The 25,085-nt window shown below is 34.8% G+C and overlaps 1 protein-coding gene across 6 annotated transcripts in view; it reads right to left on the bottom strand.

Annotated features, from left to right (window-relative positions):
* Positions 1 to 4,093: 4,093 nt before the first annotated feature.
* Positions 4,094 to 25,085, bottom strand: part of STAG2 (STAG2 cohesin complex component) — a 116,173-nt gene continuing 95,181 nt past the window's right edge. For 5 of the 6 annotated variants that reach the window (XM_060292090.1, XM_060292086.1, XM_060292089.2 and 2 more), the window contains 8 exons: positions 24,010 to 24,158; positions 22,269 to 22,397; positions 18,422 to 18,645; positions 15,293 to 15,482; positions 15,092 to 15,202; positions 11,537 to 11,663; positions 10,476 to 10,553; positions 4,094 to 6,019 (listed from right to left, as the gene is read on the bottom strand). In XM_060292090.1, the coding sequence (XP_060148073.1) occupies positions 5,996 to 6,019; positions 10,476 to 10,553; positions 11,537 to 11,663; positions 15,092 to 15,202; positions 15,293 to 15,482; positions 18,422 to 18,645; positions 22,269 to 22,397; positions 24,010 to 24,158 (1,032 nt within the window). In that variant the 3' untranslated portion in view covers positions 4,094 to 5,995. The remainder of the gene's footprint in view (positions 6,020 to 10,475; positions 10,554 to 11,536; positions 11,664 to 15,091; positions 15,203 to 15,292; positions 15,483 to 18,421; positions 18,646 to 22,268; positions 22,398 to 24,009; positions 24,159 to 25,085) is intronic. The other variant, XM_060292091.1, reaches the window with a different exon arrangement.

The raw sequence follows: 25,085 nt of genomic DNA on the forward strand, positions 1-25,085 counted from the left end.
AGAAAGGCATCCTCAGAACTCCACCAGAAGGGTGCGATTCTCAACCTGCCATCAATGAGTTAGCTTGGGGTACAGAGCGAGAAACTGTGATTTGGAGGAGGAAACAAAGCTCTGTAGATAGGTTAGAGAGAATATTGGTAAGGAAATCCAGCAAAATGAAGGTCACTAGGACTGGCACATGGAAGAGTTTCATTGGAGTGGTAGGAAGGAAGGCCTGATTGGAGAGCTTTCAAGAGAGAATCGGAGAAGAGGAAGTTCAGACAGCAAAAGGAGAAAAACAGGGCAGTGGCTAAAGGGAGATGTTTAATCCAGGGAATGCTTTTTTTCCCTAGTTTTGAAGATGGAAGGTTTGCATGTTGTTAGGAGTGATCGAGTTGAGGGGAAAACTGATAATGCAGGGAGAGGAGAGAGGGAAATCCAGTCTTTGATACAGGGACAGTTTCTCCACTGTAACAAAAGGAAATGCAGTGTATACAAATAGAGGCAAGTAGCTGGGTACATTTTTAGTATCACAAAGATGAAGAGAGGTGGTTTAAGAGCATGCATGCACCGTGGAGTCAGATGATGGGTTCAATCTAAATTCCATCACTTTTGAGTTACGTGCCCTTAGGCAAGTTGATTTAACCTGTGCATCATTTCCTTATCTGTAAAATGTGGATAATATCAACTAGAAATCTGATGCAAGAATTAACTACCAGTGAAGTGCTTTGACTAGTTTGGCATACAGTAAACATCCAACAAATATTGGCTGTTATTTCTTCAAAATTAGTTATAATTTTGCTATAAGTACCGTAAAATTATTTAAAAGCTAACTTGCCAAAGATTCACTAAACTCCTCCCGCCTATCCTGAACTTAAGATGGAAGAGGTAAAATAAAAAGCAAGTAAACTTACTGTAACTGACCCTCCATTTTAAGTTTGCACGATCAGCCCCAAACTGACTTCTACTGAGGAACCTACTTCTCAGGAATTTAATACAACTACACAACTGAAACTGTAGGAAATGTATTATTTTTCTCAATGGTAGAATAAGGCCTAATGTGACTAATCCATCATATTAGTATACAAATCAATTTATTACAGCTCATTTAAAGGCACACTACTACTATTATCTTGGATACTTGCCAATTCTGAGAACACTGCATTTAACAATGAAGTGACCAAAGGTACAGCTGTGAATGCCCTTTTTCTTTTTTAAAGCTGTTGTGAGGTAGTGGGTGGCCAACTATCTTCCAGTTTTGCCCCACCCATCCCTAAGTGGCTACAAAATAGTTCTTACACCCATGATGGCCACTTTTTAAAAAATTGAAGTACAGGTGACTTACAGTGCTGTCCATGATGGTCATTTATGCTGTCCCCTTTGCCTGGAATTCTCAGCCTTGGTCACCCTGCCCCCATTTCACCTAGCCCACCTTTCAGCTTTTAAAATTCAACTCAAGTAGCTGCTTTATTCATAATAGTCAAAAAGTGGAAACAACCCAGATGTCCATTAGCTATTGAACAAATAAACTATTGATACACACAGTATGGATAAATCTCAAAAACAGGCTGAGTGAAAGAAACCTGGCACAAAAGGATATTGTATGATTCCATTCATATCTAGTTCTAGAACAGCCAAATTTTATCTATGGTGGAAAGATAAACAAGAGTTGTTGCAGAGGGGATGAAAGCAGAGATTGATTGGTAAGGAGTACAAACGAACTTTCTGGATTGATGGTAATGTTCAATATCTTTGATAGGGGTTTGGGTTAAACAGCTGTAAGCATTTGTTACAACTCAGCAAATATATACTTACAGTTTGTGTATTTCATCATATATGAGTTTTATACCAAAAGGAAAACATGGTAAATATTAAACTCCTAATGATAAATGCTGGAATATTTAGGGATAGTGTACCCATGTTTGCAATTTACTTTTAAATTACATGAAAAAGACATATTGATAGATGGATATATGGTAAAGCAAGAATGTAAAATGTGTTCACTGTAAAATTCAGCGTTGCTGTGTGAAATTTTTCATAGTAAAACGCTGAGGGAAAAACTCAAGTGTCAGCCTTATAGGAAGCCTCCCAGAGCACACCCACCGTAAGTGCCCCTCCTCTGGGCTCTCATAACACCCAGTAAAAACACTGAACTTACCCCATTTTATTAGTTCTGCATCTGCACCCCAACGAACTGTAATTAACTTGAAAACAAAGTCTGTCTTCTTGGTCTCAGCAGCTAGCACAAGGCCAGGCACACAGTAGACAGTAAGATTTGTTGACCTGAAGTGATGCTTAGTGAACTCATCTCCTAGTTTCCTTATAATCAAAGACCTTGGCTCATTTTCTTTTGCTGAATCATTACAGCTCCCAGAATAATCTATCTGACCTGGAATTAATCCATGTGAATCCTTACAAGTTCCCTTTTTGGCAAGATTTTGAAGACATCGCTTCTGGTTAATCCTACTCCTCTTCCCCAGTCTCTCAACTTTAAAAACTATTAACTAGTAACTATCAATGTGTTCAGGGCTCAGATTTAATTTATACTCTTTACAGAAGCCAGCTGGGTAGCATATTAAGGACTATGTTGATTCATACTACTCAATTCTATAGCCACCTGGACTCCTTAAAGATGCTCCATTTCCTCACCATGGCACAATGAATATGTGCCATTTTATCTTTATGCAATTATCTATGTAATCCTTATGTATCAAATAGTTTCAATACTGCCAGGACTTAATGCAGCCAGACTGTCTGGGCTTGAGTGCCAACCGCATCACCTACTAGCCATATAACCTTGCCCAAGGTGTTTTAACTTTTTTGTGCTTCATTTTCCTCACGGCCTCCTGATTTAAAAAAAAAAGTCGAGGGACAGGGGTGGTGTAGGGGAGGGGGGGGATGATAATAACATGTTTCACCTGTTGTCATGAGCCTTATTAGTAAGTTACTGCATGTAAACCAAACAGTGCCCAGCTTTTAGCTGTCATTTATTATGTTCAGCTCCACATCACGAATGGCAGAAGACTGGGCTTATAATATCTACAAAGTAGCCTAAACGACCAGTGTGCCAGTGTTACATTGATATAAATCATTTTTTAAGAGTACAATGAAGGGTGGTGACTATAGTTAATAATACTGTATTGTATATGTGAATGTTGCTAAGAGAGTAGATCTTAAATGTTCTCACCATATACACAAAAAATGGTAATTATATGAGGTGGTAGATGTGTTAACTAATCTTTGTGGTAATAATTTCACAATATATGCATGTATCAAATATTCATGTTGTACACTTTAAACTTACACAATGTTATATGTTAATTACATTTCAATAAAGCTGGGGGGAAAAAAAGGGTACAATGCAGGGAACTCCTTGGCGGTCCAGTGGTTAGGACTCGGTGCTTTCACTGCCATGGCCTGGGTTCAATCCCTGGCCAGGGAACTAAGACCCCACAAGCTGCGTGGCACAGCCAAAAATTTTTTTAAAAATTAAAAAAATTAAAGAGTACAATGCAAATCTTAACACGTTGAAGACTAAGAGTTTTCAGTAAGAATTCAGTTAGTAAATTCTTTTTCAATTATGGGCTTTCACTCACCTCCAAGCATCAGTCCCTTATCGAAGGGAGGTTTTACACACACACAAACTCTTTCTCTCTCTCACTCTCTAGCTCAGCACACCCTGCTGGTTTCCTTCCTAGCACTTATTACAAGTTTAATTATTTTATTTGAGTCTTTCCTTATTTGTTTGCCACAATAGATCTACGAGGGAGGGACCCTGTCTATCTTGTTCACTGCTAGATCTCTAACACATGCCTTAGCACATAGCGGGCACTCAAATGTATCCTGGATGAACAATGCAGATATTTTAAAGAGCGTTTAACTCATACCAGATAAAAATTAAAGTAATAATGGTCACAGGTTTCTATTTTAAAGTAATAACCCAATTAGGGATTTAGTCTCATTTTTAAAAAGTATGATTTATTAAAAATATAAAATGGCAATGTTTTCTATAAATTATTCCCACCCAAACATGTTAAAAGATATAACAGGTACACTTTCTAAACCATTTATAGCCACCCTCCTCCTTCAATTACAAAAGATAAAACATACAACATACTGTAGGTTTATTTTTATTCAAAAAGTTACTGTCTCAAGACATAAATACAAATCAGAAAACAGTACAATTAGGACAATAGAATGTGGAGGACAACAGGTTAGAGTAATATATAAAACATTTTTAGCTGGTTGAAAACAAAGCTGTAAGAACTGCTTTCACAAAGAAGTACTCCTTTCAAGAGTGAGAAAAAAAATCAACTTAGGTTTAAAATCATATATACAGTCCTCTCAGCAGTTCTAGTAAATGCAGTGGTGTGAAAAACAACATAGGCAATACTTTTTTGCACATAACAATATTTGTTGATGGAAAATCTGTTAGACAAGTCTGACTTCATTTGTTATTAACCATGATTTAATAAAATAATTGAATTTTATCATGATCTTTAGCTAACCTATGGTTTTTGGCTACCACAGCCCAATGCTTGTTGATTTCTGACTCTAAGAACTGGAAGCCTTTTGGTATTCACCCATCTGAAGATATTCTTGTATTGCAAGCATATTAAGGCATGGAATGATTAAAATAATATACCTCAAGAACTGAGAGACGACTGACAAAAGATAGATACACATGTAATATAAGTTAATATTTTGTTTTAAACGATGTCTAGCTGCCTAAGCCTCGCAAAATGAGTTGATGTCAAAATGGCAAGTAGCCACTTTCTGTTTTAAACTAATTTGTGAAAGGACATAAAATGAAGTTTAAAGCTTAGCTTTCAAAGAATATTATGGGTTATGAATTCTATTATCCCATCTAATTTACATACAGAGGAAATGTACTGTAACCTGTTAGAAGTATCTTTAACCTGAAGACTGCTTGCAAAGACAGATAGATAAAACAATATAAAATACAAATTTAAAAATCATTTTAAAGCATGAACACTCATGCTTTTCTATTTTTAAACATTGTTAAACTTTCAATATATTTCTGAAACCTCATAATTTTAAGTTGGAATTTAAAAGTAAGAAAAAACTAAACAAACTGCGCAATTATAAAATCAGCACCAATTTATATATATATATAATTTTATTTAAAATTTAGATCCCTATTCCCACACTCTAATAAGCTGTATAATTTTTGTTTAGAATTTTTTCTGCAAACATACTACAATAAGCTTCTTTTATTTGGAGACAAAATACAGTGGCACTACTGGAAGGAATATCACAACATTACATTTTTATCTTAAAGGACAAGCAAACTTTCAGGGTTGATAATGGGATAAGCATGTTTGAGACTGGTTACCTTCTGGCAGTTCACTGCATCTGGGTATTTCTGAAAAGTATAGAGAAGCTCTTGGATTTTAAAAATATCTTAAAATACATTTTAGATGAAAAAATTGTAAAAGTTCTGCTTATAAGTTTACTTTTCTCCACAATTACAATATTTTAAAAGAAAGCTTTGTTGATTGATGTTTCAAGCATTTAAATTTAGAATGCTAAAAACAATTCTATCCTATAATTTCAGGGTAGGGGAATAAATCCATCCTTAACTTTGTTTCTTGGATGTAAACAGAAATCCAGCAGAGGTCATCATTACTTAGTACACCCAGTAAATAAATGTGAGAGGATTCATGTCTGTACCAAATGCCTCTTCAGATTGTTATATTTTCTTTAAAAAAAGCATGAAATAATTGATTCAAAAGCCAACTAACAGCGCATAAATAAAATATTTACTTTCTAAGAAAAACTGTAGCTTATCATCAAATTGTTTACTTGTCCTTTACTTTTTTCAGGCAAACAAAACTGCCCCTCAAATGCACTTGATCTTGGTAAGTATAAGCACGTCATATTCTCCTTAGAGAAAAATCTGTACAGAATTTCACTGTATCTACCACACTTTATTTTAAAATTTCCTCTTCCACTTAGAAAATGACTTCACCACAGATTTAATTGTGTACTGGTATTAAAACATTGACACCCCAAGAACCTAATGAGAGAGAGGAAAAAAAATCTTGTTAAAATTGTCATTCATTTCTTTGTAAAATATATTACATTGATACTTGGTAATATTAAGTTTAATAACATGCTAAAAACCACTTTGAAAAATTCCCTTCTCAGATATATAATTCTAAAATTATAATTACCATTAACATATAATGAAATAACATCAGGCCTAAACACAATGCTACTTACCTCACAAATATAACTAAAAGCAAAGATCATGTCTCATTTATATGTTTATACACACCCCTAATGCCTAGATAATGCCCTGAACATAGGCACCCGACATTTGTTGAATGAACAAATGAATGTGCTTCTTGACATACACTTCTGGCACAAGATGTATGGCAAACTCAGTCATTTGCACTGTGAAGTGGGTATAGTTTTTAAAAAGGCATTTGAACATGCAGACCAAAAACATCCAAAAACAATATAAATATGTAGAAAATAGGAAGCTTTCTGGGTGAATGAACAGGACTGCAAATTTTAAGAAATCAAATAAGTAAGGTAAAATCTGAGCAAACAAAGTTATATTGATGCTTTTCATTACATTTCAGTTGGGAAAAGAATGTTAAGTAAAATCTAATAATTACTTGTCACTAACTTAAAAAAGTAATAGCAGGTAATAAATGGAGCAACTCCCTCTCGTTCATTAAATAAGAATAAGATATAACCTTCAGTTGTATATACTAAAAGTTACGCTCTTCAATTAAAATTCCAGCACTTACTATGACAATTAAGTAATATTTTAAAATACTATAATAAACTAGTAAAAAACTGATATTAAAGTCAGAGGTAATGAGCTAAGACTGAGATTACAAAGGGCTCTTGTAAATTATTAAACCTCACTTTAACAAAAGTCATAGAACTCACAAATTGTTCTGATCTGAATTGAAGGAACTGTGTATTTTCAGACCAGAAAACAAATATCTATCTCATTGCAGGCTCATTGTAGTAAATTATCAAGTAAAGTGTTTGGAATCCCCAGTAATGAAAGCAATAGAGAATTAATGTACCCCATTTCTTACCTGTCATCCACCAAAACCACCACCACTACTCACCCCTTGCCCGCCCCCACCCAAGTTTCAGGGTTCTCCTTTTTTGGTTAGAGTCAGAGTTTGGGTGATTAGAATGTTTCCACCAAAGAGGCCTAGGTGATACGTGATGTTTAAAGATCCCTTCTAGCCATAACACTCTGTGACTCTGGGTAAAGGAAGATCTAATGGTGAATGAAAGGATAAAATCTTAATTAGCAATTTTAGTGTAGAGTGTGGCATGAAGGTGAACTCAAGTTCTTTCCAAACCAAGTGCCTACCTAGAAATGGCCTGAACAGGTTTTTTTCTTTTCTCCTGTGTTTGTGCAGTCTAGGTTATAAGTAGATTCTTCTATTAGAACAGTTAAATTAGTTCAATTATACCGAACTCTTCTTTTACCAATTTTATACTACAGATAATTCTAATAAGAGTCTCAACACAGAAGAATGATATTAGTGATACTTATTCTCTTTCTGTGCTAACATAAGCTACACCTGTTTCTGGTGTTAACATTAATAACCACTTAAGCATATACTTTAAAAGTACCAATAGCAAGCTTTGGTGTGTTGAGACAATACTGGCCCACTAGTAGCAGAAAGCAACCACTGGCACAATGGGATAAACCAATGTTGACACTGTTTCCAAATATGAAACTAAATAAATAATAAATCTAGAATGTTGTATATATGCAACCCAAAACTGATCTGCTCAGAGTTTTCCTATTACCACTTCTGAATTACATGGATAACATGTTACAAAAAACACATTTAGGATTTATTTAGTATCTATACTAGGATGCTAGTATCTATAGTAGGATGCTTTGGGTTACTTCACTTAAAATTAGAGAATCTTAGAACTGAGTATAAAAGGATTTAAAGTCCCAATTTTACTATTGTTTTGATGACTCATTTATCACAGGCTTGAATAAAAACAGATGTAAGCTATTGCAGAAAAGCAAATGCAGATTTTTACATTTAAAAATTTCTATTATTCCACTTCTTAAGTTATTGTTGAGATAATGAGGTAAAGTTTAATGTATATTTTAAAACAAACTAGTATTAACTTAAATATATATACATGGTTAAAGATGTCTAAAGATACCTGCGCTTTTAAAGATATTGAGCACTCAGTTATGTGACTGCTGCCATCATGTGGTAATACTATAAAACTACAGGTACAGACGCATGTGCTCATTTTCCCAATTTTAGAAGCAGCACAACTATCCCCTTAGTTATAACATATTCAATAAACACAAGAATGCCAAAATTTTTCTATAAATAACAAATAATTATTAGGTCCCTATCTCTGGCCTCACTCAGATTATAGTTTTCCCTAAATGTTAAATGTCAAAAATATACACACATTTACATTGCTGTTCAACTACTGTAGTAACCTGAAGTGAAGGGCACCTTTTTGCAAATCTAGTAAGAGACCAAGGAAACAAATGCCTACAGTTTTCCTGACTTTAGATGAACACATGAAAAAATAAGGAGATCTTTGCCCACATCAATTTTGACTACAGTTAATCATTCCAATTTCTAAAATATTTTTCTTGGTATTTCTTCCACAGTAGTGGTAGCATGAGATTTTTAAATCAAAAGGAACTCAGGTCAAATTACTACTCTGACACTAAAGTTGTATAACTCTGAGCAAGTCACTGAACCACCTCTTCAGTCCAAGTTTGCTTGAGTGTAAAAGTGGGATCCCACCACCTTTCTTACAAGGTTGCTGATTAGATCAAACTAAATCGTGCCTAGCATAGTGTCAGGCACATAAGTTTTCAAATACCAGCTTCCATCCCTTTTCACCTCAAAGTGATAGTACAGTTGGACTAGAATACAAACCCTCTGAGAGCAGGGGGAGCATCTTATTCATTTTAGTACCAATTTCCAACTTGATAAACTGCAGAATTAATGCATTTCATTATATCTGCTTGAAAAGATTCTCTTTTATTCCTCATCACAATCACTACCTAAATGTTTTATTTAACGAACTGGAAGATACATACTCCTAGATTATCAGGGAAACCACATACTTCAATAGGCACTTAAACTACAGACTTAAGGGTAGGCCTAGGTCACCTATGTTACTCAAATTACGGTCTTGTTAGAGATGCAGAATGTCAGGCCACACTTCGGACCTACTAAAGCAGAACCTACATTTTAATAAGATCTCCAGATGATTCATATGCACCTTAGAGATTGAGAAACACTGGTTTAAAGGATCCCAAGGCTTGTCCAAAGATTTCTATACCCGCTGATCTATGAAATATTTGTCTTTTAGCTCAAATAGCTGGCCTTATTAATATAAACATGTTAGCATGAGTTAGTTTGTCAAAATTCTTCCAAGAGCTATCTGAAAGCAGATTATGAGGCAAGAAGAGGGAAAGGAGAGAATGGCAGAGATAGGGGCACAGAAGGCAGGCCTCAGAGGATGATACAACAGTCACCTGAGGCAGGAGGTGTTAGAAAGAAGGAGCATAAATGGGTAGACACCTAAAAGTGAGATAGAAGGGCACTTAACTGATTTATTAATTTGACAAATAAAACTAAATACCTACTAAGCTAGGCAAAACTCAAAATGAATAAAATCATCACTGCCTGGAGTTCAGTCTATTGAGTGGAATGTAATATCTTATTTCACTACACCAATCTGGTAGTTATCAAAATAGAAGTATATACAAAGTGTTATGGGAACTGAGAATAAAGTATCTATCTAAAAAGGTTAGGAAAAACTCCGCAGGTAATGTCCAAACTGACTACTGAAGAAAGAATTCAATACGAGTAAAAGGAAAGGGGCAATTCTGACAGAAAGAAAAGCTTTTACAAGGTCATGGAGTCATGAAAGAGCATGGTGTGTCTGAGAGAAACTATAAGATTTGAACCAAGGCATTCTCAGGGAGAACATGGTAACAGGGACTGATAGAAGAAACACAATTGACAATACCTAACAATAACCAATTATCTCAATCCCCTTATCTTTATTACCAAAGCCTCTGTTCAAGTTCTATTTTTCACCATGCCTTCATATTATGATTATGACTATTGTGATTATTTTTCTTCTCTTTCATCCTATCCAAGGAAATCTTTCTGAAACACAATTCTGATCATGCCGCTCCCTCATTCAAAATCCTTCAATATGTAACTCAAGCCTACAGGAAAAGTCCAAATTCCTTAACATATCATGTCCCAGTTGGCCAGGGATTCAAAGCTACTTTGAATCTGTTACCACCACTGCATAACTCCTCCCCAACCCTACCCCGAAATCCCTCCTGCCTGCCTCTTTTCCTCCTGTCCAGTTGTTTTTATCCATTCTCAATGTATTGTCCCAGCTCTTCAACCTCAGGCTTAGGGACTGCCTATTACTTTTGATTTTATAATCTTGAGGCATATTTAAATTAAACCTACTGATTCATCCATAATTGAAGCTGGATCAAAGAAATCAGGCTTCAGTTCTGTTCTCTCTCGTCTGTTCTTTGATGGTGGCTAAGGGAGAAAAAAGGAAGTTAGTTGACAATTGTCATACCTATAATAAGCCAAATAGTAACTGAAAATATTGAAATTATCATTAAGTGTTCACATGGTCCATGTAATTGCAATTGTACTCTACAATGTTTCAAATGCTATATATTCGAACTACAGACTGTTTAAACATGCAAAACCAATTCGTTCGTGGAAAATTATTCTTAAAGATGAAAACTGGAAAACCAATTTTTTTGTTTTACTTTAAAAATGTCTCTCTCAACTTTCCTTTCAAGATACCGAATTATGCTATTCTGAAGAGAAGCCATATTTAATTATTTCTTCCCTTTAAAGAGAATATACCAAGGTATACTGAGAAACAGAATCAGAAAACCTGGCTTATAATGAATCTCAGCTTTACTGCTTCCTAGCTTTGTCTCCTTGGATAGGCTGTCTAAGCTTCAATATCCTCAAGCCTTTCAACCTACCTCACAAAGTTGAATAAGCTGTGTGGCAAAATGAAATATGTACAAGCATTTTGTATACAATAAAGCCCTAACTGTATATATGATGTAATTATCAAAGAATATACCCTCATATATATTAAATTTCCAAGTTTAAGTATTTTACTTTATTATCTGATACGGCAGTTGATCTCAATAACAGGGTAAATCATGTTAACAATGTATTATTTTGATAATGGTAAAAAGATGGCAAATTAAAGGTGATATTATACTTAGTATACTATTAAACAAAATAAATCCTTTAAATCTATATATTCCTAAATTAATCTGAAAGTTCATCATCTTAAATTAGGACCTAACACCCCCACCAACTTCACCCTCTTCCTCAATCCCTTCTCATGTATCTAAACTCCTGGCAACTATTTTATTTAAGAATTTTGCAAAACTTACTTTTCATAGCAAGTATTTCTCTCCTCTAGTAAATATCCAACTTAATTTCCAAAAAATCTAAATAGAAAATCCTACAGAATCATTGTATCTTACCAAGTCTATATCCATGGTGTCGAAATCCATCCCCTCATTAAGATCTTCAATCCTCCCTTCTGAGGACATCATAACATCTTCAACAATTGGCTCTTCATCATCTTCCATTAGGCTTGTACCACGCCGACTAGAGAAATACAAAACAAGGTCAAGATCTGAACCAAAGTTGTGACTATTAATATATTGGCAGCAACTATGTGGCTCTGTCTATTCAAGTGTAATGGAAAATGATGGAATTAAAGGTCAGGGAAAATGATTGATTAGGCATTGATCATGTCATCAATGATGTCAAAACCCCAATGTCTAAAAATGCTAAGGAGTTATGTTTATTCGATATTACTTCAATACATTTAGCTTGATAGTTCTGATATCCCATTTAGAAGTTCAATGAGAATTTCCCACATGGGAACAGACAAGATACCTCAAATCCTTTTTGAAAGTAGGCAGGGTATAAATTAATAAACAAGTATAAAACAGAGACCAAAGAAATGACATTTTCAGAATACATGTATTTTCATGAACATATAATGTTAATTTTACCCATCACTCACTCAGTACCTAAAATGTACCAGGCACTCACTCATTCATTCACACAGTGCCTACTATGTGACAGGCTTCTACTGTGTCCTATGGATGCAAAATAAAAGATGAATAAGACATGGTTCCTGCCCTCAAGGAGCTCACAGTCTACTCTGGGAAACAGAGATAATTAATTATGACAAAGTGTGATAAATATTTCAAGAGAAATATGCCTTTAGTGATATAAAGATATACTGAAAGAAGAGATTAATTCTCCTTCAGGAAGAAATGAGCAACATCTATGCTGAAACTTGCATTCTGTATCCTATAAAACTCAAAACTGAGACATACATAGAAAAGTAAAATAAAAATTAAGAATAAAAATTCTGTTATCACATTATTATAAGGAAAAAACTCAAATTTCAAGTTCACAAATTAGCCCAGATCAGCATAAAAGAGTCAACATAATAGTGAAATTGAGGGTGACTTCTTATTCCCCAGTTTGGCTAACATTTCCTTCTTTTCTCACTCATTTAAAGATTCCACCTCAAAAATCAATTATTTATTGAATGCTAGCTTACAATTTACACAATACCATGTTGAGTCTTAAAAGATAAAGATAGCAAGATGTGATGTCTAGTCCAGACTACCTGGACAAATATGCTGACAATGGTCCCTATTTCCCAAGAGTTCTGGATAGTAAATGACAATTTTACTATATTTGGTGGAGGCAACTGTGAAGGGGATATGTGTGCTCTGGGGACCATATATTATAGAAAAACAGAAATTCATTCTGCACTTCATTTGAAGTATAAGAAAGATATATGTGATACAAACTATGAGAGAGAGAGAGAGAGAGCGCGAGAGAGGGAGGGAGAATTTGGAAGTATTTTCAGTTATAGGGCAGATACCATTACAAAACCAGTGTTGTAAAACAAAAATATTTTAAAGTCTCAAGCAATAGAACACTTATGGTACAACACCCAAAAGGATCTTCTGGTAATAATTATTTAACTGGGATAATTTCTTAGTCACCTGAGGAAGTTTATCTCTAAGAAGAATTAAAACTAACTACAAACATTGTATCTATATGAGATGATGGATGTTCACTAAACTTGTAGTAATCATTTCAGGATGTATGTAAGTCATATCATTAAGCTGAACATCTTAAACTTATACAGTGCTGTATGTCAATTTTATCTCTATAAAACTTGAAGAAACAAAGTTAATCAATCAATCTACAAACAAAAGAATAATGATAAATGGTACTGAGTAATGAGATGCTGTGGAAGATCTTGGGCACTGGTGGGAAAGTTTTCAGGGGAGACATTAAGGACCAAATGATTGCATAGCAGAATTCTGAAGTGTTTGGACTGGTGACTGGTCAGAAGCTAAGAAATCACTTGTTGAATTCAGCGTGAAATAAGAACATATATTAAAGGGAATGTGGCTATAGAAACAGAATAGGGGACAGAATCAAGAGATAGTATAGAGAATGAACATATTAGACATACTCGGATCAGAATCTATAGATGTGATAAAGTATACCTTGTCTGTAGAGGTTCTTAACACCACTACAGATAACTAATGTGAATTTAAGTAGACTACCACTCATGTGGTAAATGATCATTTCTTAAGAAATATAGGTAAAATTCTCATCACTCAAAAACCAATAAAATGAAACAAAATATAAATTTAAAAAAGGTAACAATTATTATCTCCCAGCATTAAAACATATACCACATTATGTTACAAATACAAAGCTTTCAAACTAAAAAACTTAATCAGAATCATCAGATCTTCCCCCTTTGTACCAGTCATCTAAGGACTACTTATATGCCATTTCTTTTGGAGCCAAAGCTAATAAAGATTTATAAAACTCTCATACAGATTCCAGTAAAAACAAAGTATTTGAAAATTAAACTAATTTTTCTTAGCATTGGACATTTATTCATTAATGAACATTTACTTAGTACTTTTTTTTTTACTTAGTACTTTTTAATGTGCTGAGCACTAACAGGAAACGAAAGTAGTCCCTATTAAATGGTACAAACTATTATGTATAAAATAAGCTACAAGGATATATTGTACAACACAGGGAAATGCCAATATTTTATAATAACTATAAATGGAGTATAACCTTAAAACCTGTGAATCACTAAATTGCACACCTGTAACTTATATAATATTGTACATCAAGTATACTTCAATTAAAAAAAGAGAAAGAAAGAAAGAGGTCCCTGCCCTTAAGGAGCTCACAGTCTAGAGAAAGGGACAAATTCATAAAACAAATTACAATACAATGTGTAAGTGCTATAAGAAATAGGAGTATACACAGTGTTGTGGGAGCGTAGATGACACCACAGCTTCACATAAGGTGACACCTGAGCTTGTTCTTTTATGATGATTTTACCAGTTGCCAGGGAGTAGGATATGATACTAAAATGTAGGCAGGGGCCATATTTAGAAAGATCTTGCATGCCATGAGCTAAGGAGTTTGAACTGTATCTTGCAGGCAATGGGGATCCATGGAAAGGTTTTAAGAAAAAGAGTTACATTATCAGATTTTTATTCTAGAACAGCAATTCTTGATGGCAGTGTGAATGATGGAGTGGTGGTAAGGGGAGTGAGGGAAGGGGTTGGTGAGAGGATAAATGGGAGATTTGAGGGAAGAAAACGAGTTAGAAAGCTAATATAATAGTTCAGGTGAGAGATGAGGGCCTGAACTAAGGTAGGGATCAATTAAGATGTAACAAAACTGAATTTTTAGCTATAGTTCTGTGTACCAAAATAAACAAGGATTCATATTTAAACTTTTCCAACAGATCAACCTATGATCAGTCCTTTAGCTAACTAGTCAATATTTAACTTTAAGTTTTTATTTTCTGTTGGAAAGACCAATTTTTAGTTCCTTGATTATTTCAGCTTAGTTACTCTAGAGAGTTTGCTGAAATCTTTAGATAAGGCACACATTAAAATATGTTAAAATGAATTAGTGAACTTCCTGTACTCAGACAATAAGGCACTCTCACTTACATGGCATGCTGAAGATTAGTTCGCAGTTTAACATAGCTCATTGCTGCTCTCTCCTGCTGTTGCCTTGCTTCCTCTTGTTGTCTTTGAGCTAACATCCATGTTACCTGCGTGCTTCAAGGAGAATTTTATTCTTCTTTTAACTTAACTTTTTTCTATGTAATTAATAAAGTTATAGTACAGAAAATGATCAAATGTACTTACTTATAATCAAGAGGAGTTTGATGATGTTCAGTCTGCATTGGATAGACACTCATGAAACTGTCCTCAGGTCGTAATCTTTTAGGCTCTCTCATAATTGTTGAGGTGAGTTGTGGTGTCTGCATCATAACTGGGGTGTGCAGTGTTTGTTCTCTGCTTAGCCACATACTGTCACTACTACTGCTTTCTTCAGCTGAGAAAGAAAATTAACAGCAATGAAGTTCAGTCACTAATTTTGATTAACCAAGTGTCTGATACAATGTGTTCAGGTCAAAAATCATCTGTTTGCTCTCCACATGCTAGAGCTTGGAACAGAAGGATACAAAGGTATGTAAGGTGCAGTCCCTGCCATGCCCTTATAGCCTAGTTGTGGAAAAAGAAAACACAGGCAATTATAACACAGTGTGGTAAGTGCTAAAACAGACGGAAGCACAGGTAGAATGAGAACAATGAGAGGGATCAGAGCCAGCTACTCAGAAGTTACTTCTGACTAGAGTAGATACTGTGTGGACTGTGAAGTGTCCTAGGCAGGGGGGAGGACATAAGCAAAAGCACCGAGGCATGAAACAATGACTGAACCATACTAATTTACTGATATTCAGCAATTTTTGACCTGCAAAAATAGTAATTTCATATGGTTCAAACTAAGAGTTTAGTACTCCTGGAGTAGACGGCAAAAGGTAAGGCTGAATAAAGAGGCAGGTATCAATTTATGCAAAGTCTTATAAGCTGTGCTAAGGTGACAGGGAAGCAATGTGGTAGTTACATGTTTTAGACAAAGTATGTAGTGGTAGTGTAGAGGGTGGACTTAAGAATATGAAGACTAGTCAGAATGGCCATCATCAAAAAATCTAGAAACAATAAATGCTGGAGAGGGTGTGGAGAAAAGGGAACACTCTTGCACTGCTGGTGGGAATGTGAATTGGTTCAGCCACTATGGAGAACAGTATGGAGGTTCCTTAAAAAACTACAAATAGAACTACCATATGACCCAGCAATCCCACTACTGGGCATATACCCTGAGAAAACCGAAATTCAAAAAGAGTCATGTACCAAAATCTTCACTGCAGCTCTATTTACAATAGCCCGGAGATGGAAACAACCTAAGTGCCCATCATCGGATGAATGGATAAAGAAGATGTGGCACATATATACAATGGAATATTACTCAGCCATAAAAAGAAACGAAATTGAGCTATTTGTAATGAGGTGGATAGACCTAGAGTCTGTCATACAGAGTGAAGTAAGTCAGAAAGAGAAAGACAAATATCGTATGCTAACACATATATATGGAATTTAAGAAGAAAAAAAAATGTCATGAAGAACCTAAGGGTAAGACAGGAATAAAGACACAGACCTACTGGAGAACGGACTTGAGGATATGGGGAGGGGGAAGGGTGAGCTGTGACAGGGCGAGAGAGAGTCATGGACATACACACACTCACAAACGTAAGGTAGATAGCTAGTGGGAAGCAGCCGCATGGCACAGGGATATCGGCTCGGTGCTTTGTGACTGCCTGGAGGGGTGGGATAGGGAGGGTGACGCAAGAGGGAAGAGATATGGGAACATATGTATATGTATAACTGATTCACTTTGTTATAAAGCAGAAACTAACACACCATTGTAAAGCAATTATACCCCAATAAAGATGTTAAAAAAAAAAGAATATGAAGACTAGTAAGCAAACAGGCCACTTAGGAGGTTAACTGTGTAGACCAGGTGAGTTAGAGGTTCAGAACGCTTTAAAATTTATAGTGGCATGCAGGGAATACATCTTTTAATTTGATAACTTTTCTATTTAAAAAAAGGAAATTTTATTTTAACTTGCTATCAAGCCCTAACTATTTTAACTGGTCAGGGACACTGTAAGAGAGATTTCTCCACAGACTGGGATGTTGGGACTATATGACCAATCAAGTCCAAATCTAAGTTACAAGTTTAAGTTATAAGTTATGAGTTTATGCATTTATATTATTGGACAAAAAGTACTAAAACCATTAATCCATGTGGCAATTTAACAATATGGCCCCTAAAAAAATAAATAAAATTAAAATATGGCCCCCAAATCTTTGACACTCCTCACATTAACAGGTGGGGGATGATGTCCCATTCCTTTGAACCTGTGCCCTGTGATTGCTTGGTCCATAGAATATGATGGAAATTATGCTATGCCAATTCCTGGCCTTAAGAAAATGGCAGCTTCCAGAGTTCTTGTCTCTTGAGACACTTGCTCTTGGAGCCCAGTCACATGCTGTGAGAAAGCCAAATAGCCACATGGAAAGGACATGTGTAAGGTGGTCCTGGCAGACAATCCCACTGAGGTCCCAGCTGACAGCCAGTATCAGATACATCTGTAAGTGAAGATGCCTCCGTATGATTCCAGTCACTAGCCTTTGAGTATTCCTAGCGGAAGCACCAGACATCATGTCCCTGCTATGTCATAAGTTTTGGGGGTAGTTTATTACTCAGGAATAATAGCTGCAGCAAATTTTGGCAACTATGCTAATTTGTTTAAAGTTTCCTAAGGAGAGGAAAAAAGTCCCCAGACCCATTTTGAACCAACCCTGGAGTACTAAGAGTCCAAGAGATTCAAGTGTCATAATGTATTAACCCTAAGATTATAGACAGCAACTTGTATTTCTGTCAAGTTCTTTATGATTAATACTCTTCTTCATAGAAATTCAAAAGTTGGGACCTCTCTGAATCTGTTGTACCACTTAAACTAGATGATTTTATATCTTAGGTAATGATTATCTCTAAAATATTGAGTCCATATCCCTATACATAGAGTATAGTGCAGTGATTTAAAAGCAGGTCCTCTAGAGTGAGACTGCCTGGCTCTGCTACTTAATATTGGTGTGACCTTAGGTAAAAGTTACTTAACTTCTCTGTACCAGCTTTCACATTTGAAAAATGAGTATGTACCTAAAGAGTTGTAAGAACTGAATTTATGTATCTAAAATGTTTAGAACAGTACATTTACACATAATTGGAGGACACATTGTTCAAGATATTATTTAACAACACATACCTCAAATTTAAAAATAAGGTGACCCTTAATGACAATTCAGTCATTAAGGTTTACGGTAAACATAAAGGACAAATATAAAGAGAATAAACTATATTCTTACTGAGTGCGAGCTGCATGCCTTCAACCACTTTCCGTTTTCCCGTAGATGGCTTTGATTTTTTACTCCGCACGGTTGACCCCCGACTGCTGATTCCACTAATGACTGACATGGTGTCATCATCACCACCAGCTAGCAAAGAATTTCGGTATGACATCAGTGGAAGCCACACATCTTCTCTTCGGAGGGACATCTGAAAGGTCATGAACTTTTCCAAGTAAACATACCTTGAAAAGGAGTAGAAACCATTAGCTTTGATACATTAAATTGACATAGCTTTTTTTTTTTTTTTTTTTTGCTTATTCCTATAGGCTCACACACTACAACGGAACATACAATGATTTAATGAGTTAAATAAAAAGTAAATTAGAATGAAAATAGTGGTTGATGGGTCTACATTTCCTCAAAGCATACAGTAACAACCGAAGGATTATTAGCGTTCTTTCTCGAGAAGTCTCTGTTTTATCCTAACATTTACAAGTCCTCTGTTAGAAGAACCTGAGTCATATTCCCGGAAAGAGGATCGGATTTAAAAATTACACAACTTGGGTTCAGTCCCAGTTCTACCAACCCGTAGCTGTGTGAGCATAGGCATATTACTTCACTACTCAATCTAAGCCTCATCAGTACACTAATGAACAATTTTGTCTCTATCAAGATTCTCACATTAAATGAAATAATTCATAGCATTTCAGCTTATTATTTGTTGAGCATCTATGTCCCAGGCAATGGGGATAGATACAAAGGTCAATCAGATATGGTCCCTACCTGCACAATATTTTCAGCCTGATGGAAGTCATACATCTACCCTTGGATTCAAGTATCACAAGGATTTTATGACATATATAATATAGCAATCAAAAATCAACTAACATTTGTGTGACTACTGTGTGCTACGCATTTTCCTCTTGGGGTCTTTAACTTTACTCTTACAGGCTTGTGAGGGAGACATTCTCCCCATTTGACAGATAAGGAGAGAAAGGATAAGAAAAGTTAAGTAATATAACCATGGTCATAAAAATGAGAAAGCAGTATAACCATGATTCAAATCCCAGGCTTCTGACACTAAGAGTTCAGTGCTTTATTGTGTAAATTATGCTTCACACAAGTTTCATCAACTAACTGTAAAGTGCAAACCAAATTTTGCTGTCATAATAATGGTTAATTTGAATCAGTTCAGAACTACCAGTTTTGAACACCATAAGAGAAAGGGCAGGAGAGATGAGTTACAAACATACTGCTTAGTGTTAGTTGTATATATTGTAAATATATTTCAGCTACACACAGTAGTACAGTACTCATCAAAGTGTGGTCTGGAAGTTGGCTATTAGTCTGAGAACTTACCAGCCTGACACAAGATGTGCAGTCTGAGACACAATATACTCACTAGTTGAGAGATTTACAACTATGTATCCACCACAAAGCTTAATAGAACATTCCAGATAAGTAGCCCTCCCTGATGCTAGTTCCCTTTGTCCTCTTTCCAGCCACAGAAGTTGCCATTAACCTGAACTTGCTATTTTTTGTCCCCATTTGTAATGTTTTAACACCTATTTGTCTGTAAACATCATAGCACAATTTTGTACTTAGCTTTTTGCACTCAACATTATAATTTTAAAATCTAACCATTTTGGAAGAGTGACGTCAGCTAACACTATAGTGGCAATCATTTTCCAATAATGTAAGTGTATCAAATCAACATGTTGTACACCTCAAACTTACACAGTATTATATGTCAACTATATCTCAATGAAGTCAGAAAAAAAAATTTTTTAAGATGAACGAGATCTGAGGGTCTAATGTATAACATGGTGGCTACAGTTGATGATACTGTGTACTTAAATAATACCATATAATTGAAATTTGCTAAAAGACTAGAGCTTAAGTGTTCTGATCAAAAAAATGGTAAATATGTGATATGATAAATACGTTAATTAACTTGATTATGGGAATCCTTCCACAATGTATATGAAATCATCATGTTGTACACTTTAAATATATTACAATTTTATGTGTCAATTATAGCTCAATAAACTTGAAAAAATTTAAGATTTTAAAAGTAGATCAATTGGATTGTGTGAATCTTATTTCAATCCCAATTCAATCAAATAAAAGTCATTGATGACATCTGATACTAGAAATTTGAACAATTAAATGGGTTTTTAATAAAATTAAGGAATTGTGTTTACTTTTAAAAATCTAACCATTTTGACCACTGTATAGTATTCCATTGTATATTAATCAATTGATACCATTTTCTAGCTGATAGATGCTCAGTCAGTTTTGAGTTTTTCCCTATTCAAACAATGCAACAGTCAAGTACTTTAATAGTTATCCTTCTACACATGTGTAAGAGTTCCCCTAGGGTATCTACCTATGAATAGAATTACTGGATCATGAGGTAGGGAGAATCTTAAACTTTACTAGACATTGCCAACTGTCTCCAAAGTGGTCTTGTACCAATTTACTCTGCCACCAGCAATGTATAAAAGCCTCTATTGCTCCACATCCTTGGCAATACTTGGCGCTATCCAATGTCTTAAGTTTTGCTAATATGCTAAGTGACAAATGTTTTTTTATTGTTTTAATTTTTATTTCTCTAATTAATAGTGTCAATGCAATTTTGGGGGGGTGGGGGGCGCACCACACAGCTTGTGGAACCTTAGTCCCCAGACCAGGGATTGAACCCAGACCCTTGGCACTGAAAGCGCGGCATCCTAACCACTGGACCACCAGGTAATTCCTCAATGCAATTTTGAACTGGGATAAATTTATATATAATAAAATGCACAGAAATTAACAGTAAAGTTGGATCAGTTTTGCAAACGAATGCAGCCATGTAACCCATACACCTATCAAGATATGGGACATTCCTATGACCCTACAGAGTACCCTGTATCCCTTTTCCCATTCAGTCTCCCCAACCCCAAGAAGTAACCACTATTGTGATTTCTATCACCGTTCTGTCTGCTTTAGAATTTCATATAATATCTATACAATGATGTTTTTTAAAGACTTTTTTGATGTGGACCATTTTTAAAGTCTTTATGGAACTTGTTACAATACTGCTTCTTTTTTATGTTTTGGTTTTTTGGCCACAAGGCATGTGGGATCTTAGCTCCCCGACCAGGGACTGAACCCGCACCCCCAGCAGTGGAAGGTGAAGTCTTAACCACTGGACCACCAGGGAAGTCCCCAAGATCTATACAATCTTTAAAAGCAAAATACTGGTGGGCTTTCAGAAGACATTACCTATGAGTTATTCATATTCTTCTGTCTTTTTATACCTCAAAGCCCGGGGTTGGGGGGTGGGGGTGGAAGAGATGAAAGAAGATTTTGAGACTTTAATTCCATTTGTTAGGCTCTCTTAGAACATAAGTCATGATTTTAGAAGACCAAACCATAAAAGTATCCTGTTTAAATGGCCTGTTGAGAACAGGACTTGTAGTTAAAGTACAAAGATAAAAGAGGGGGACTTCTACTTTCCAGTGTAGTCATGGCTCAGGACACAGACTAAGGTGCTCCTGATGGATCAGCGATATCATTATTTGTTAAATGCTCCTTCATTAGTTAGGCTGAGCCAAGAACTCAAATAGGAATACACAAAGCATTCCAGTTACACCTCTAAAGCCTCAACTACACTGTAAGGGGAACTCACAGAATTAAAATGGAGTATTATGCATAAAACAATTATAATCCTTAAATTATAAAATTTCTGAAGTATAAAGTTCTTTGTGCATTAATGCAATCCTACAAATCTAATCTAATCTGAGAGGGAAACCAAGTATAACAATTAATCTTTAAGAATTCCAAAACAAAATTAAATAGAGTATTTCTAACAAATACATACACTGTTCTTTTGTCTTGTCGAAGTAGTTTAGAAGAAAATTCACTGAGAATATCAAGAAATGCCAAATTTAAAGGTGGATGGCTCTCTCCTTGTGGATTAGGCTCCTTAAAAGCAAATTCTATGCCATCTCTGCAACAAAAACAACAAAAAAAGACAAATATTTAAAGGACTACAATACAAAATTGAATAACTTAGGGAATTTCTCTATACTTCATCCCACTACTAAGATGTTTCCTTTGTCATGCATTTAATCTGAGGAATAGAGAGAATAAGGAGGCTACAGTGCGAGAATGAGCAAATATATTTACATTTTATGCCACTTTTACTTTGTTTGTTTTGGTTTTTATTTTTATTTTTTGGCGGGGGGGAGGGGCATGCTGCGCCAAGTAGCTTGCAGGATCTTAGTTCCCTGACCAGGGACTGAACCCTTGCCCCAGCAGTGAAAGCGCCAAGTCCTAACCACTGGACCGCCAGGGAACTCCCAACTGTTACTTTCTTTAAAACAAAACAGACACACACATACACACACCAGCTGGTCTTTATTTAAAATGTGGTTTGGTATATCTACATTCTCTCCTCAGTTCTCTTTTCCATAGAAAATAACCCAAATCCTTTCACATAATGATCAGTACATTTTCTGTATTTTTCAAGACACAAAGGAGATCAACTATAACACATAGGATCAACTTAAAAATAATGATTCAAGACTATCTGTAATGACCCACTTAAGAGTAAAGTTTAAAAATTAAACTCCACTCAAGGCCCAGTTTATATTTATTTAACAATAAATACCTCTATTAATCAAGACAACTACCCAACATTATATATATATATATATATATATATGAAGTAAATAATATATTACTTCTCAAAATAATTACTACATGTGTGGTCCTTAAATATTACCTAAAATTCTCATCCATAGTATTAAAAGGCATAAAAAGAAAATTGAGACTTTTAGAGCAAAGTGAAAAGGAGAGAGTAAATTAAAGTTGAGGAAGGTATAGGACTAACAAAGAGCAGAACAATTTCTGAAGGAAGACATTTAACACTTCATAATTAAGTAAGCAACAGGAATTTTAAAAAGACACAAAACAGAGAGCTTTCAATGAAACAGAGCCCAAGCCTCTTGATTTTTCCAAAGGCAAGGCTCTTTATCCACAATAAAGACATAAAGGGTATTAATAACCACATGTTGGTTATGTTAGAGCTCTAAAATATACTTAAAAGTATAATTGATCACTAAATTACATGCCTAAAATAAAATGAGATGATTTCCAATTTTGATAAGGCAAAGAAAACATGCAGACAAAATAAAGATTGTGGCTCAAAACAAGAGAAAAGGTCACTGCAAAATAGAGAACAGAACCAGAAACAAAAAACTTGAAACAAAGAAATCAAATCTCAAAACATTATCTACCCAGCAAGAGAGATTATGACAAAAACTGTTAAAAGAGATTCTATAATACCTGATGAATATATGTTGCTTTTCTTCACGTAATTTATAAAGATTTTGTATGGTTTTAATTAAAGCAAAGACTTTTCTATAAAAGGTGTTTTAGTCCCAATTCATGTGTTAACAGAGATAGCACTATAACTGGTTCTTAAGAAAGGAGACATGCCACAGATTTGTAAACAAGTAATAAAGCATCAATTGAACTTGGTTATTCTAAACAAAAGAGCAAGATACAAAAAAACTTCATGATTAACAAACAAGCTGAATAAAATATTTGGAAATTACTTGTGTAGCATAGCAATGGCCTCTCTCGTTTTCAATTGATCGAGTCCAAAAGTTAAAGCAAAACGTCGAGCAAGTTCTTTTATGCCGCTGAATGTTGAGGATGACCTATCAAAATTATAGCCATTTTCCTGTATCATTTCATTAAAAAGCTGTTTGGAAAGAAAGAAAGCATGTTAAAGTTTTTTAATAACTATGGATTATTAACATCTAATTTTAAAATACTACATTTTATATTTAAAATATACTTGATGTTCTATAAATAAGGCATTGTACTTCATTCTATAACATGGATTTTTAAAAACATGATACAAATGACCAAAATTGTAGCACTTCATATATTCAGACTAGAGGTAGTTACTGACATTAGAAACTCCTTAGATTAGTTACGACAGAATTCTTTTCTGCCGGTATTAATTGGATATTAAAATAGCATATAAAAATATAAAGAAAAAGGAAACCAACTAACAACTATGTTCTTATTGACATTTAAATGATGGATCTTCACATCAAGAACTTTCATCATAAAGTTAGCAAAACAAAATACAATCTTTCAATTATCAAGCTGCCAAGATTTTAAAAAGATAATGGCTACTACTTAAGAATACAGTGCAATGGGCACTGATCTGCTGGGAACATAAACTGAGAAAACCTTTCTACAGAGCAATCTGGCAATGTGTAGTGAAAGCTTTAGAATTTTCATGCCCTTTGAGTAAGCAATTGTTATTATCAGACTTTATCCAAAAGGAATGATAACAGTAATATCTGTATACAATACGTAAGTACAAAAATGTTTGTCTTAGTGCTATTTATAATGGCAAGAATTGTAAAAAAACCTCAACATCAAACGAGAAGAGATCTTGGTTAAATTATAGTCCCTCTATAAAATGGAATACTACACAGTCATTAAAAATGCAGAGGAAAGTATTTAATGGCATGAAAGTGTTCAGGATTTATTAATATGAAAAATTCAGCATTTCAAGACAATGTGCAATATGATTTTTTATGTTTGTAAAATAAGATTTCACATAGGCATAAAAAAGATTAGGAAGTTAAAAATTAAAACACTGTTAAGTGAA

The sequence above is a fragment of the Globicephala melas genome, chromosome X, assembly GCF_963455315.2.
Source record: "Globicephala melas chromosome X, mGloMel1.2, whole genome shotgun sequence".
Taxonomy (NCBI): domain Eukaryota; kingdom Metazoa; phylum Chordata; class Mammalia; order Artiodactyla; family Delphinidae; genus Globicephala; species Globicephala melas.